This window comes from Dermacentor andersoni, chromosome 3, assembly GCF_023375885.2.
Source record: "Dermacentor andersoni chromosome 3, qqDerAnde1_hic_scaffold, whole genome shotgun sequence".
Taxonomy (NCBI): Eukaryota; Metazoa; Arthropoda; class Arachnida; order Ixodida; family Ixodidae; genus Dermacentor; species Dermacentor andersoni.
Window position 1 is genome coordinate 72,537,683 of NC_092816.1, and position 15,801 is coordinate 72,553,483.

A 15,801-nucleotide genomic window follows, 5' to 3' on the forward strand; every position below is an offset into this window, starting at 1 on the left:
GTACTGTAACAGAAGATACCGGATGCACGCGTGCATAATTAAGGAACACATACTGTGTCCTGTGGCAATAGCCCCTTCCCACTCTTGTTATGCTTCACTGGAATACATTTTCGTATGCTTCACCAAGTAACATTTCTGTATAGAGGCGAAGCTGACTTTCAGGAACCGGCTTTATGCAATGCACCGTGCTTTCCAAGCTTCTAAGCCAATCGCGAGAACCACAAAGGTGCAGTCAGTACCATTGCTAACAGCAGCGAATTCTTTCAATGAAAAACACGGCACCTAACGGCAAGGAGCTAACAGCGAAAGTCGAAGCAGCTAGGTCTAGCGTTGCCGCAGTGGTGGCTACGGCTGCCAGCGGATCTGCGTGCGAGAGCGCCGGTTCGAGGCGGCGAAGTTATCAAAACGGCAATGGTGATGGCTTTGATTAATGCCGTTTCGGACCTGTGGTCACGGCAAAAAGTCCGGAAGATCGGACGGCAAAGGGTTCTCGCGTCCGAAATTTCAAACGTTCTGATAGATTGACTCTATGGGGTACGTGGTGGTGCCGCGAAGCTGTCCAAATTATCGGGCATCGCGAAAGTCGGTCGTTGACTGTACACTGGAAACTCCTCCAGCCTTCGACAGGGCGTCAAATAGGATTCATTACGATTCCTGTCTATAACTCGAGCCAGCATTACCGCGACTTTCGACCCTTTCAACAAAATTATCAATTTTCCCTGATAGAGGTACAAATTCCCTGAGTTTTCCCTGAGTTTTTCCAGACTACTCAAAATCCCTGAGAATTCCCGGTTTTCCCGGTCGGTAGACACCCTGCAGTATCTATAGCATCGACAAGTTCATAGACCAAACTGTCATGACATTAGTCGGTCAGCGGACTCGGGCGAGCGTCTCAGTGCGCGTTTTCCGAACATCGCAGACCCGGCGCTGTAGCAGAAATCTTCCTCGCGTCTGTGCTTGCTGCATACCCGAGTTGTAGCCGATGACTGTTTGCCGGTTTTATGTTTCGCGAGCCAAGCATTACGCAGCTTCTTGTCCTGCGGCTACGTGTGAATAAGGCTCACACCGGGCTCCGTTGCGTAAGTCCGGCACTGCGGCACCGAGCAGTCGCCTACCATGTTGCGCGCCTTCAAAGGCAGCCACTACCTATTGAAGTGCTTTCAAGCGTTGTAAAGGAGACACTCGAAGCGGGAAAATCTCGCCACTAAATGAGGACCGCAGCGTCGAGGGAATTTAAACTCTCGTTTTCCGCTCGCTTCGGCGCTCCCGAAGCAGCCGACGCGGGCGCTATGTCCACGTGATCCCTAATAGCACGTCACGCCGACGGTGGCGCCAGCTTTTCCAGTGGTGGAGCTCGAGGCCAATTTGGACAATCCAGGCGCATCTCGGCCGTCGGCGTCGCCGTGAGGTTCCGTATGAGGGAAAACGCGTGAGGGTGAGCCGGCGAACGCGGTTCGCGCGTGCGCGAGAATGCGTGCCCTCTCCAGTCGCGCGCGAAGCAGGGTGGCCAGGCGAGGGAGGGTCGTTCTTCTCCGGCAGCTGCTACAGTGCCTCGATGTCCTCCTCGCCCGCCGATCTGTACACAGTGCAGACAACCACGGCGTCTACTACGGCGTTGGCCACGCGAATCGCGGACGCCGTAGGGACGCGTTGCCGGCGCTCCTGTGTCTTGAAAGCGATCCTGCGACGTGGCTAAAGTGCGCGCCCGCGCGGGCCTCATCTTTAAAGCGATCTGCGATGTTTGCAGTAGTGCCGGTAGCTTCGTATGCGCTGTGCATTCGACGTTTCGCTGGCGTTGAAGCGAGAGAAGCATGATGGTCAATTCGCTTGCTGCTGCCGCGATTCCTCACTCCGTAATTTTACAGAGAGTTTCCGCGCTCATCGAGCGAGATGTGTTCGTGTTTACCTGTGCGCGCGTGACAGCGTGCTGGTTAATTTAGTTAAGACACGTTGGCGGGCTAGTTGGTTTGAATCCATGTTAGAATGCGTAAGCGCGGCTGAACAATGACGCAGAAAGAAGCAGAGACACAAAGACAGAGCTGTCTGTGTGTGCCTGCTCCTTTTTTTAAATTATGGGATTTAACGTGCCAAAACCACTTTCTTATTATGAGGCACGCCGTAGTGGAGGACTCCGGAATTTCGACCACCTGGGGATCTTTAGCGTGCACCTAAATCTAAGTACACGGGTGTTTTCGCATTTCGCCCCCATCGAAATGCGGCCGCCGTACGTGGCCGGGATGTCTGTTTCTTTCTACGTCCTCGTTGTGTCACGCTTGCACATTCTATCTGCTAATTTAGTTAGTAAGCGAATGTTTACAAGTTTATACGGCCGATAAAACTACTATGCTTACTTCGTAAAGCTATCTGCTAATTTCTTTCCACAGCTGGCTCGTTTGCGCTCCTCGGCACAACCACTCGAACGTTGTTATTGTTGTTGTTGTTGTTGTTGTTGTCCTGAGTGGCCGTGGCACATACCCACAGTGGGGGATTGGCCAAGAATCGGGCGGTTTAATTAGGTGCCTAAAAATAATAATGATAACAAGGGAGTTAACAATTTGGGCGTGTGAGTTTAAGAGTAAACGTTTTGTGTTTGGGGAAAAAATAGATAATCAGATGAAAACCGGGTATAAGAAAATAATAATAATAACAATAATAATTAATAATAGATAAGAAATAAAAGAAAGCTATGGTTGGGAGGGAGAACGATCAATCTAACATGGAAATCGATTGGTTTCAATTAGGTAATTTTGGATCGCCAAGCAAACATTTATGTGGCTGAACCCAACAATGGAGGCTCCAAAAGATAGGATCACAGGCACTGATAAAGTTAGACCAATAGAGCGAAGCGGGATTTCGAGTAGTCATTTTCTTATAATAGAAAAACGTCTGCAAGACAACAAGAAATGGTCGATTGTCTCCGCTTTGCCACAGAATGAGCATAATGGTGAGGGGACCAGACCAGACCTGTGGAGGTAGAAGTTCAATGCAGGTATACGGCAGCGCAGCTTCGTGATGGACACTTCAATGCTCGTGCCTATGCTCGCGTGTTCGTAGTCGTTGTCTTCTGCGACAGGTGGCTCCGTTGCCGCTCACCATTCCAGCGTAGAATTGTATTTCTCTTCTGTCGTAACGGGCAGACCTCGCTTAATTTTTTTTTAACTTACGGTGGTATGAACCATTGCTATAGGAGCCATTCATTGTCTTACGCGACGGACGCATTTATTAACAGAGGTGATACGAGAATGTTCGGGCATACCATAGAGTTTCCTACAATATATTATTGTATGAAACTCTATGGTACCTACCTATAGTCACGATGACCACCGATCAAGACAATACATATGTTCGTACCTTTGCTCAAAATTCTGTGACACCTCTGCGTCGTGTGCTAAACAACTTCGCTGGTCATCCACCTTCACAGAGTGGAATGGCTCGACTTTTTTATGGGCCAAAACTTGTTATTTCGGGATATTGGCTCTCGCTGGATAATTCGAACATGACTGGTGAGAACGCACGCGCCTGACCTAAGCAAGGACCCCTATGGTGAACCCAATATATGACTGTAACGACCATGTTGGAGGCACTGAAGGGCAGTAAATGCGTCGGAGACACGTTATCTCTCACCGTAAACGGTGATTTCCGGTAACCTTCACCATATTTCGAAGGATAAAGGGCAGCTCACAATTCATGATTATCTTACTTCCCCGATTCCAGCCTGCGCCTTTATTCGTTAGCCAGATACGAAACCGCATTCACTGCCAACCCATAGAGTAATCGCCTACCGCCAGAGCCAGCTTTATCGCTAATCGTCATAAAATGGCGGCAAAAGAAGTGTTCGCTACAACGTTACTGTTATATGGGTTACTAGATTAGGTTCAGTTATTGAACTCTCCCTAAGCGCCCTATTGACCCTTTTCACGGCGATCCTGTAGGCGCTGCCATGTTTGATCACGTGATGACACGTCCATCGCTTGCCTCAACTGCCTCCCCGTTTACACTGGGTGTGTACGACGCCGGTTCGGCTTAGCAAACCTGTTTCGGAAGATATCGTAGACGGTCACTGGGTGGACGACACGAAACTTTGGCCACAGCTTCAGAGAACATGCAAAGGCGCTTTGGAAGCTGATTAAGCTATGTCCAAACGGCGCGATGCTAAATATGTATTCCAGGCTATTCAAACTTTCCGGTCATAAACTGAATCAATCAGATTACTGCGTTTTACTCTTCGTTCTATATTTGGAACATATTTTGAAGCAGTGGCTTGTCACATTTCCGACTCGGTAAATTTCCTTGATGCGCTCACTATCTGATTATTTCTGCCTAATCGCTCGCGGGTGAGCTCAGTTCCGATAGATTTGTTCTTGCTGCACGCAAGGCTGGAAACGTAGCCGTTTTGAACATTGTAATACTTTGTAGCGAAGATGCATCATAGCTCGCTTACTCTTATGGACTTTCACGAAACAGTCATCTTCCACCATTCGTGCGCTATCGATGTAGTGCGTCATTTACTGCGCGCATATCGTGCGCATATATTCAAGTGTGTGCCCATTTACTTATTGACACGTTGGCCTAAGATTCCGTGCCAATTGGGGTAGATGTGTGTAGACATTACAGCGCTTTAGATTAGGGATACGCAAGGCGCTGGGGACCGCTAGCGCTTGGGGCCCCGACGCCTTGCGTGTCTCCCTAATCTAAAACTCTGTACTGTGCGCGAAAAGTAATACGACAGGAAGCGGCGCTACTCCGTTTGCCATTGTTTAACGAGCGGTACTCACTCTTGCCGACGTTCTGAGGCTGAAGCACTTTCGTTGAAGGTTAGCGATACAACGCTGGCGGATGAGCAAATTTTTGTATGCTCGAAGAAAGCCGTACATCTCGAAGTGCCACTAACACGTACGGACAGATGCAGCAACGGTCCACTAACTTGGCTGCACAGATTCATTCCATTCCTTAATATTCCAGTAACTATTTTTGCAGCCAAATACTGCACACGTCTTCAATCAACATGATTAAGTCCGGCATGATTGGAGCAGAGCGTTAGCGAAAACTCGGTTGCATTTCCTACTGCCGATTGCTCAGAAGCAAGGTGTAAGCGGTAATCGTTTCGTCTTCGTGCGCTGTCGCTGAGGCGCCGCGCGGATGGATGGATGGATGGATGTTATGAGCGTCCCCTTTGGAACGGGGCGGTGGCTTGCGCCACCAAGCTCTTGCTACTATGCTGCCTAATATCCTACCTAAGTTCACCAATGAAAAAAAAAAAAAAAAAACCCACTATGAACTACCACGTCCAAATTTTCTGATACCCTATTGCGAACTGTGCTTTTGTACGTCTCCGTCTTTTGTCGTTTCCCTACTTTTCTTCCACCAATCCTCCAATCGCCTCTTACTGATGTCTATTGCGGACCTGTTTGCTTTACCACAGCTCCCGCTGAACCCAAGGGCTTCAAGGAGGCCAGTGGTGCCTAAATCGACCGCTGGGTAGACGTCTTCACATTCTAATAAAATATGCTCCGTCGTTTCCCTAGCTTTACCGCAGCAAGCACATGTTTCTTCTTCCTTCTTATATCTCGCTTTATAGGTGCGTGTTCTAAGGCATCCCGATCTCGCTTCGAAAAGTAATGAGCTTCCCTTTGAGTTATCATAAATGGTTTCTTTCCTAATTTCGTTTTTTCCCCTTAAGTAGTTACTCATGGCAGGTTTCTTTTCCATTGCCGCCACCCATGAGATTAATTCAGCCTCTCTGACTTTCCGCTTGACCTTCTTTGTTGCTGTGTTGCCCACCCCACAGGCCGCATACTTGCTGGTAAGCTTCCTAGTTCTTTTCCTCCACTGTGAATCAATGTTTTGCCTGTACAGATACCTGAACACTCTCCCGGCCCATTTACTTTCCTCCATATTCCTCAGCCGTTCTTCATACTCAATTTTACTGCGGGGTTCCCTCACTTCAAAACTAGTCCAGCCCATATCCCCTTGCACAGCTTCATTTGTAGTCGTCCCGTGAGCGCCCAATGCGAGGCGACCCACTGACCTTTGGTTCCCGTCGAGTCCTGATTGTACCCCTGATTTAAAGCAAACAACCGCATTTCCAAAAGTAAGTCCTGGAACCATTACCCCTTTCCACATACCTCGGAGGACCTCGTACCTATTGTATCCCCATAGCACTCTGTGCTTCATTATGGCTGCATTTCTCTTCCCCTTGACTGTTATGGGTTTTTCCTGTGTTTCCATATATCCGTTGCCTTCGTTTATCCATATACCAAGGTATTTATATTCTGTTACCCAAGGTATTTCTTGGCCCTGTATCTCCACTGTCTGTTCACTGTTTTCATTGAATACAATAACACCTGATTTTCTAACACTAAATTTCAAACCTAACTTGTTGCCTTCCTGTCCACAGATATTAGCCAGACGTTGCAAATCACTTTGCTTGTTTGCGAGCAACACAATGTCGTCCGCATAAAATAAACCTGGGAGTTGCTGCTCTATTACTGTACCTGCCTGTTTGTATGAGAGCTTAAACCCGATATTACTTCCTTCTAGCGCCCTCTCCATCCTCACCATGTACATCATAAACAGCAGCGGGGATAAAGGGCACCCCTGCCTCAGTCCCTTGTTGATATGAACTTTCTCCGCGCTCCTCATCCCTTCCCATTCAACGCAAACAGTATTTTCTAGGTAAATCTCTCTCAAAAGCTGTATACAATCGTTACCTAAGCCTTCCCCTTCCAGAATATCCCACAAAATGCTGCGGTCTACGTTGTCGTATGCTCCTGTAATGTCCAAAAAGGCCACATACAACGGTCTGCTTTCTGCTTTTGATATTTCAATACACTGAGTAAGAACAAACAAGTTATCATCCAAACGCCTACCTATTCTAAAGCCATTCTGAAGCTCTCCCAAAACGCCATTATTTTCTGCCCATGCTTGAAGCTTTAATTTGATTGCCTGCATTGCTAGCCTGTATATTACCGATGTAATGGTCAACGGTCTATACGAGTGAATTCTGTCTTTCTCCCCCTTACCTTTATAAATTAAATTCATTCTACTTTGTCGCCAACTGTCTGGTATTCGTCTATCTTTTAAAGTTTCTTCAACTGCTTTCACGAGAGCTTCCTTACTTTTTGGTCCCAGTTCATTTATCAGCCTAACGGGAACCTCGTCTAGCCCTGTGGCTGTGCGCTTAGGAATTTTCTCTTCCGCTTTCTTCCAGTTTAAATTTGTAAGCACTAGCTCCTTTCCCCCTTGGGTCTCTTTCATGCTCTTTTTTTCTTCAAATACAACCTTGTTCTTGCCTTGGAAAGATTCGGCTGTTACTTTTTGGATGTAATTTATTGCTGCTCCTCCTTCCAGTCTGTTTTCATCTTCTTCTAGGATATGTTGTTGTATTGTTGTTGCCTTCCTGCCTAATAATTTTATGTGATTCCAAAATATTCTAGGTGCGGCCTTCTTTTTCTCACGTATTTCTGACAACCAACGTTCACTTTCACCTTTTAATTTTGCTTGCACCAGTATTTGAACCATAGACCTTTTCTCCCGGTATATTTCCCATTTACTGGTTACTTCATCCTGTGGCAACTGCGCCTTCTTTGCCTGCCTGTGCTCTCGAGATGCTTTCTGTCGTTCGGCGATGGCTTCTCGTATCTCCTTGTTCCACCAGCTTTTCGGTTTCCTTTTTCCTTTCCAATGAACATGTTGTTTCTCTTTCCGTATTTCTGTCGTTACTACACTTAGAAGCTCACCATATTCCCACCCCTTACTTGGCGACTTGCCAATTTCTTCCTCCACTCTAGTGACTATATTTGCTATTTGTTCAGCGTTCAAATTTGGACTGGCCATTTTGCTTTCGTTGCTCTCTTTCCCAACTACATATCCCATTTTCAAAATGATGCGTTTATGGTCACTCCCTATGCTGCTAAACCCTTCCTCATCGATGACCATTTCTCTCAACTTATCATGAATTCCTTCTGTCATCAGACAGTAATCAATGGTCGATTGCCGGTTTCCCACTTCCCACGTGATCTGTCCTTCACACTTAGGCCCTGTATTCACGATCACGATATTATGTTGCTCGCAAAGGTCTAGCATTGACTTCCCGTTATTGTCGGTATAGCCATCTAAATCCTGTATGTGGGCATTCATGTCACCTAATAGGACTATCTCAGCACCATTCCCGAAACCCCTAATATCAGCGCTTATGCATTCCACTAACTCTTTATTCTTCTCTGTGCAATTTATTCCGGTCCACAAATACGTAACTCCAAGCCAAGTTTCTTTCCCACTCATTGTACCTGATAACCAAAGATGCTCTTGACATTGTGAATTTACTCTTTTCCATTTGGCTCCCTGATGGATGAGCATTCCGACTCCCCCTCCCTTTCTTTCCGACTTAGTTCTGTTGCACCCTTCCCATACATAATTCTCAATAACTGGCGGCTCTTCTGAGTCTCTAAGGTGCGTTTCTGTAACCGCATACACCCCTATTTGTTCTCTATGTAACTGCTCCTCAATCTCTGCCCACTTTTCCTTTCTTCTGCCGCCCTGCATGTTTATGTAGCCAATTGCATGGCGAGCTCTTGTTCTTGTTTTCCTCCTTTTCCTGTTATCGACGGCGATGCTCTTCTGATGTTCCCCTAGGGGACCTTCTTTATTACTACCTACTCTGACCTCCTGAGCGCCCGCGGGCCCCCTAAAAAAGCAACAGCGCGACCCCCAAGTCGCCAGCCCACTTCTCGTGCTAGCCTGTAATTGAAGTGGATCCCATCTCGTTTAAAACCACCACAACTTCTCACGCGGCGCGCCGCCAAAAGCGCCATCTCGTTTCTTTAGAACAAACTGCTCCGCGAATACCGCGGGCGCCTCTGTGCCTTGGCTTGCCATGGCGGGAGCGCCGCAGGTAGCTCTACGCGGGTGCAGCTCTGCGTTCGGGCCCTCGGACTTCCCAACTTACGAACGCACTTTGGGGGGGGGGGGGGGGGGGGGGGGGGGCGAGGGTTATCCTGTAAGAGTCCACCTAGTGGACTGTCCATTCCGGCCGCTGCTGATTGGATGCAGCTCTACGAGCGAGGAGGAGACAAGCGGCCCAGCCAATCAGCAGCGGCAGAAATGGACAGTCCACTAGGAGAACTTCTGCAGAACACCTCCCTTGTTTTCACCGACGCCTCTTTAATGTTTGTATAGCCTCGCATTTAGCAGACTAGTTGAAAAACTTTACGGCACTGTGCAAATGCTGCTGTGCTCCCTCGGAGTGCGCTGCTGGAGTCCTTAGTCCAGGGCCCCAGCAGCCCTGGCCATCCGCTACGCTCTACTAATCAGCTGTTCCTGATTGGCAAGTTGGTGCACAACTTTAATGAAAGATTTGTGGTGTAAAGAAAGTGACAGAAAAGAGTGACAGGGTAGGACGCCTGGCGTCCTACCCTTCCTATCCTGTCCCTCTTGTGTTTTCTGTCACTTACTTTGCTTATCGTACTAATTAACTGAATAATTGATGAGTACTAATAGTTGCTACTAAGCAGCAGTAGTAGTGGTCAGTAGACCAACCAGCTAATTAGTTAAACTATTAGAACTACTTGTTGCTACTAATCAGCTGTTGTGGTGGTCAGTAGGCCAATCGGTTAATTAAGCAGTGAATGCTTAACTAGCGCTAATATTTGCTACTAATCAGTAGTTGTAACGGTCAGCAGGCCAATCAGTGCACTTCTTTAAAATGGTAGGAATAAATCCAAGGCACCTTCTCTTGTTATACACACTCTTGGCACTTTATTCCAGGATGAAAAAAAATAAAGCTAGCACTATTTTCTTTCATCAGAGCGCCACATTCATAAGTGCAATGTTCAGACCTACATGAGCTTTGCTCACTTGCGAGCCAGGACTTTACTTGCACATTCAAGGCCCGTTCTTCCTGCAGGAACCACGCATAAAAATGCATACACATCACCAAATAAAATTTGATGACATGGGCCTAAGCTCCTCAAAATGCACAAGGCATCCAACACGCACAAGAGTGTCGCAAGAAGCACCGAGGCTGCAGCAAAACACGCATGTATACAGTGCTTACAAGCCGCAGACAGTGCTTCCTTGCACCGTGCTGACCGAGTAGAGCGACAGCAGCAACACGAGATGCAAGAATCGGTGGTGGGTCCACGTGGTCACAGAAGTTTAAAGACTAAATCTAATCTAGTAACGCTGTGTTCGCTAGTGGCTAGATTCACTTGGGATGTGCAACGACGACGCTCCACTTTCAGGCTTTAGTTACGAAAGCTCATTTAAAAGAAGTTAGTTTGTACATTGGTTAAGTTTACAGCAACAGAGTCGCATTACATTTTTGGCACCCCTGAGAGCTGCATGAGTCGCAGGATCAACCGGAGCGTGGGTCACCATCCCGTTTGCAATTGTAGCAGAGTGGATTGAGAAATGCTGAATATTGTATGTGATGGACCACAATCAAAGTGATATATTGTGGTGACTGCGATGAACATCCATAGCAAATTAAGTTCCGTTATGCAAAGGTAAAATCTGCATATTTCATCATTTCTCATTGCTAGAATCGATGGCATGCTAGTTTTTTTTTGTTGCTGTTGTTGTTTTGTTATGCAATTGGATGCACATCAGGTTTGAGTGCAAAGTTGTCTTCTGCTACTAACTTATAAGGTGCACATTAGAACTGAGTAAATGTTGCCGAATGAAGGCAGGCCAATGTATCTCGACGTTTCTTCTGCCTCTTTTAATCCATCCTGCTGGATCATTCAATAACTTCCATTGGTCCCGTCAAAGCCGAATAAACAGAAATCGACTGTACATGTTTGGAGCGCTAATCATGTCTTCACTGAAGATTTGCTGGCAGCATCGGTTTGGCATACCTGGCATAACTGGGCAGCAATGAGCTTTTTCCTTTACACATCTGTAACCTTGATCTACAGACAAAATGTTTGTTGGCATCTGATGCGCTGGCAAGTGAACACCATGCAGTCACACTCCACTTATACTACCCTATATGTTGAAGAGTTATATATATGTTTTCTGAAAAAATAAAAAAAGAAGAATGAAAGATCAGGTTCCTTCACAAGATTACAAATATCGCTTGGGTTAAAAAACTGTATGATAGTGCTCACAGTTGGCAATCATATACATATTATGTGTTAAGTGCATTACTGAGCTGGAACAAAACGCTCGCAAATTATAATTTTACTTCAGCTACCATGTGCACTTCTGTAACTTCTACTTTCATTGTTCCTGTTTTAATTACAACAAAACAGCAATGAGTACTCCTTGTGGGCACATTTACTTTTTACAGGCAACGATAAAGGACTTCCCGTATGAGCCAAGTATGATGGCACAGAAGAGTGTGGTGAGTTGGGAGATTTTGACATTCTGTAGCACATTAAGCTCAAGAGTGACGTGTGCTTAGGTGCCACCATTTTCAGATACCAAAACGGAATTTGAAAGCTATATCTCTGCGACTTATCAAGAACAGCACCGATAGTTCCTCTTAATGGCTCTCCTCAGTGACCTCAAACAGCTTCAGTGAAGTTAGATAAAAGCTTCCAGCATGAGGAGGCACAAGTGACCAAAGAAAATTTCCAAGGGATGTGTTCAAGAAGTAGCATGAAACATCAAGACTTGTACACAGAACCACCGTCTACCACTTGGTATAGCTAAATTGTACTCGATTGGTTAATAAGATTTTTGCACAGATGCTTTAGTGGAGGGGGCTTTGGATTCATGCCTATGGTTCTTTAACATGCACCAAACGCTTGGCATATAAGCATTCTTGTGCTTCAACCCCATTGGAAATCATTAAATCTCAAAAAGCTGGTGTAGGTTAGCGGCTCATTGCTCGTGTGAATGCATGATTCATGCCGGTTACCTGCATCTTAAGCCCCTGGATGCAGTGCCTTCCCAAATAAAATTTGGCGATAGCAATACTATGCAGATAAAATCAGTTTAGTTTGTGCATTCCATAAGTTGTAAACATACTGAATATCTTGTTTTAACAAATATCAATACCAAAAATGTCCTTCCAACAGCTGCCTGGCATAGACTACTGAACATGCACTATAGCTAAATATGCAATATATAAAAGTTTGGTAACTGCCGCAAGCATTTTGAACATTCTACTTCGCTTACAATGTGGTGATATGGCAGAAATCATCGCAAAGTTCAGACGTGTGCCTTCAACTATTTGTAGCTGCTAAAGTACTTGCGCATTTTACCATTCTTAGCAAATACTACATTCTCTATTCCATGCACACACTCTTATAGAAGCAGTAAGAAGATACTTCGATATTTGAGAACAGCCTTGCTATAAAGATTACACAAAAACCCCACATTAGTGAACAATATAACTTGAGCTTTATTCCGTGCACATTACTTAAATACAGGTGCAAAAGTAACTAGCATTCAGGCTACAAGTGCGATCACAGTATGTTTATACTAACAGTGTAAAGCAGTTATCATTGAGCAGCAGAGACTAAAAATACACACTAAAAACAAGACTAAATGTGCCACATAGTCGTGACTTCAACAATGACTGTCATATTACAGCAATGCTAAAAGTGCGAGTACAGCTTACAAAAAGAAAAACATAAACAAAGCAAGAGTGCTTTTTTTGCATGTCCTGATATCACAATGATTAAGGCAAACATTCTCGAACCTTAGGCAAAATTCTCCATAACAAATTAGCAATGTAATGCAGCATAACAATGTTTCAAGCTTGCTTTAAAATGAGACTGTAATATGAACAAGCTTACCAGGAAACATCTTAGAAGTCTGCCCAAACATGCCGTTTTTCATGTGCTCATGCTACTTTCTGGAATGTAGCGTGTGTCAAAGTTGGTATGCAAGCAGTTCACATGGGTCCCATTGAATTCAGCAGGCTGTTTCGAATTCAGCAGATTCAGCAGGATTCAGCCCCTGATCCACATATTGAGCGCACATTGGGCTCTTGGGCACATTGCAATGATGTGTGCTTTCCAAGTAACATAATGCGTTCTCAAGTACACTGCGTTTGCATTTTCAGGCCACAGTTTACACCAAACAGAACAGGTATCATCTCAGCCTTGCACATTCACCTATCTGTGAATAGTCTGCATAATTTGTGCTTCAAAGAAAATGGTTGCACTCAATGTGCATTCAACGGGTGGATCTGCAGCCCTGTGTCAAGCCATGTACCCAAATAAGAACTCGCGCAACATGTGTTTTCATTAGATTCCATACATTCTTTAATAATCCTGCTCAGATTGTAAATGTGTACCAACTTATAGCCTTTCGCTATGGTGAGCTTTAAAAATGAATGAAGCCAGTACTTGCCATGTTTCTGGCAGCAGCTGCTGCCATCCCACCCACCTTCCACTGCATGGTTTTGAGCAGTTTCCCCTAACTCTTTAACTACAAGTTCCTGATGTGTTTACCTGCTGAAAAAATGCCTTTTATGAAGACGTCAGTTTCTGCAACATGTAAAGTACAGCAGATTCAGTACAGCAATGATGGCACATCAGTTCCTGGAAAGCTAGCTTTGCAAGCACTATATTCAAGAAATTAATATTTCTAGGGGTGTGCGAATATTCAGAACTTTAGACTAATGAATTAATACTTAATTTAGTGTGCAATTGAATACAATTCAACCTCGATATAACGAAGTTGTACGTGCAGCGAAAAACTACGTTAAATCGCGAATTTCGTTAATTCGAGGTTTGAAAGTTTCAGCAATAAAAACAACTTCACATATTTCCAGAGCATTTCTGGTGGATAGTATCTTGTTAGCAAGTGCTTATAAACAAATTGCAAGAAGGTCGGACCATAATAGCACGGTTATGAGCGCCAGCGCATGCGGTGCAGATCGTGTCGGAAGCGGTGCATCGACGAGGCTTATGGGGTCCGAGATATGCGTCTGTTGCGTCGTGTGGTTCCGTAAAATTTGGACACCATGATTAACTGCACTTAGTGCCCGCAGCTGTCGCCCGCAAATTAACGATGATGTCGCAGTATTAGTGCCACATAGATTGCACACTAGTATACAGTATGCACAAATGTGAAGTGTACGATGTAGCAGCACTGCAAATGTACAAGAAAACACCGCCCAAGCACTCCATATAGAAGGTTAACCAGCAAAGCTGAAACACCCAGCCCTGTTGTTTATCACTGCGTTAATCTTGACGGCTCATTAAACGACAGCTTGGTAGGCTGCTGGATCCTCAGTATGCAGTTGCTGCTTGCTCTTGGCTGCACGAGCCTGTTCTTGTGCCCGGACTGCAACATCGGCAAAGTGTAGATGAGCTCGTTCCAAGTTCTGCTCACGGCATTGCTCATCGAAAGGTGCCTGCTCCTCAGGAATACGCATGGGACGCATGGCCTACCCATTTCAGAGCCGGAGAGAAACTGATTTGCGTCTGCTCGGCTGTGATGGAGAGCAATGATGTCACTACTGGTGTAGCCAATCATGCACCTCTTTCTCTTCTTTTTTACGTATGCGCATGGGATTGCGCCAGAGGTTTTTTCGGCATACAGGCGACAGACGGATGGACGGCCAAATCAACTAGCCGTATACAGCTTTGCTGTAAAACAAAAATATAAGAAGCTAAGGGTATTCGTCCTGAACAAAAAAAAAGAAAAGAGAAGTCAGTTTAGCCAGAAAGTCCGAGCATTGATGACAATGGCAAAGAGACAACTACACTAGGTAAGGTTCATAGCTTTATCAGTGTCACGCGCGCTCAGGCAAACATTAACAGATCCGATTCGATGACCACGAACTCACAGTCACGCACAACGTGAGCGAGCACTTCACGTAGTGTCTTGGAAACGTGAGATTACGCGCCTACCAACATTACACGTGTGGGAACAACAAAATGCACATGAAGACACCAACCATTTCGACCTTCCTTTGCACTTGCCAAGGAGAAAGTGTATGTGTGAGAGAAGATGCGCGCATTTCTGCTCCCCTCTCCCCCCCATGGTGTGCTTATCACATTACCGTGTGTTCACTCCCTCCCCATCCCTCGCTCTGCAGAAGGCATTGTCAGGTCTCGCATTTCTCCAAGCACTGTGAGCTGCCGCGCTGCCTCTGCAAGATGTTTACCAATGCAACAAATGGCACAGCAGTGTTTCCTCCCTATCGCGTACCGTCATGCGCACTTTTGATGGTTGTTTTGCCCCTCAAACTTTTCACGAAGAAAGACGTTTGAAAATATCTTTTGCCTCTGCCGACATTTTTATACTTTTTGCTAGATAACTAGTCATACAGGCTCCAAGCTCATGCTTGAGATAGTCGAAAACTTTGTTAAATCGAAACCGTGTCACGTCAAGAAATTACTTCGTTAAATCGGAAAAAAAAATACAGTTTTCAATGCAACGAAGATTGGGAAATGGAAATAGTTTGTTACATCACAAATTTCGTTACATCGAGGTTCGTTATATCGAGGTTCAACTGTAATAGTCATATTATTAAATATGAATGTTTTCGGACACATGGCAAGCATTTAAATTCCTCAAGCGGGTGCAGTCCAACACAAAACAGGTGCAAAGATGTGATAAACTTAATCCAGGCTGCAATAGCCTGGATTAAATGTAAAACATTTGTAAAACAGTAGCCTGGAATGTAAAACAGGACAAGTTATGTGGTGGAGCACACTACATTGCTCAGGGAGCCACACTTTTCCTTTTGAACTGCAATCACGAGCATATGTGAAAAAAAAAAAAACTGCTCATTTATTACTAATAATTCATTTGTTCATTTACTAAAAGTGCTTCGTAACGTGCAATGTAATGACACCTGGTAACCTTGTGAATATACTAGGATGTGAACATCGT

General features: G+C 45.3%; 1 protein-coding gene across 3 annotated transcripts in view; it reads left to right on the plus strand.

Annotated features, from left to right (window-relative positions):
- LOC126545361 (uncharacterized) overlaps positions 1-15,801 on the plus strand; it is a 43,405-nt gene that overhangs the window by 22,713 nt on the left and 4,891 nt on the right. For 2 of the 3 annotated variants that reach the window (XM_050193197.3, XM_050193188.3), the window contains one exon: positions 11,291-11,344. The exons of the other annotated variant lie outside the window; for it this stretch is intronic. In XM_050193197.3, coding sequence (XP_050049154.1) covers positions 11,291-11,344 — 54 coding nt within the window. The remainder of the gene's footprint in view (positions 1-11,290; positions 11,345-15,801) is intronic. 3 annotated transcript variants of the gene reach the window in all.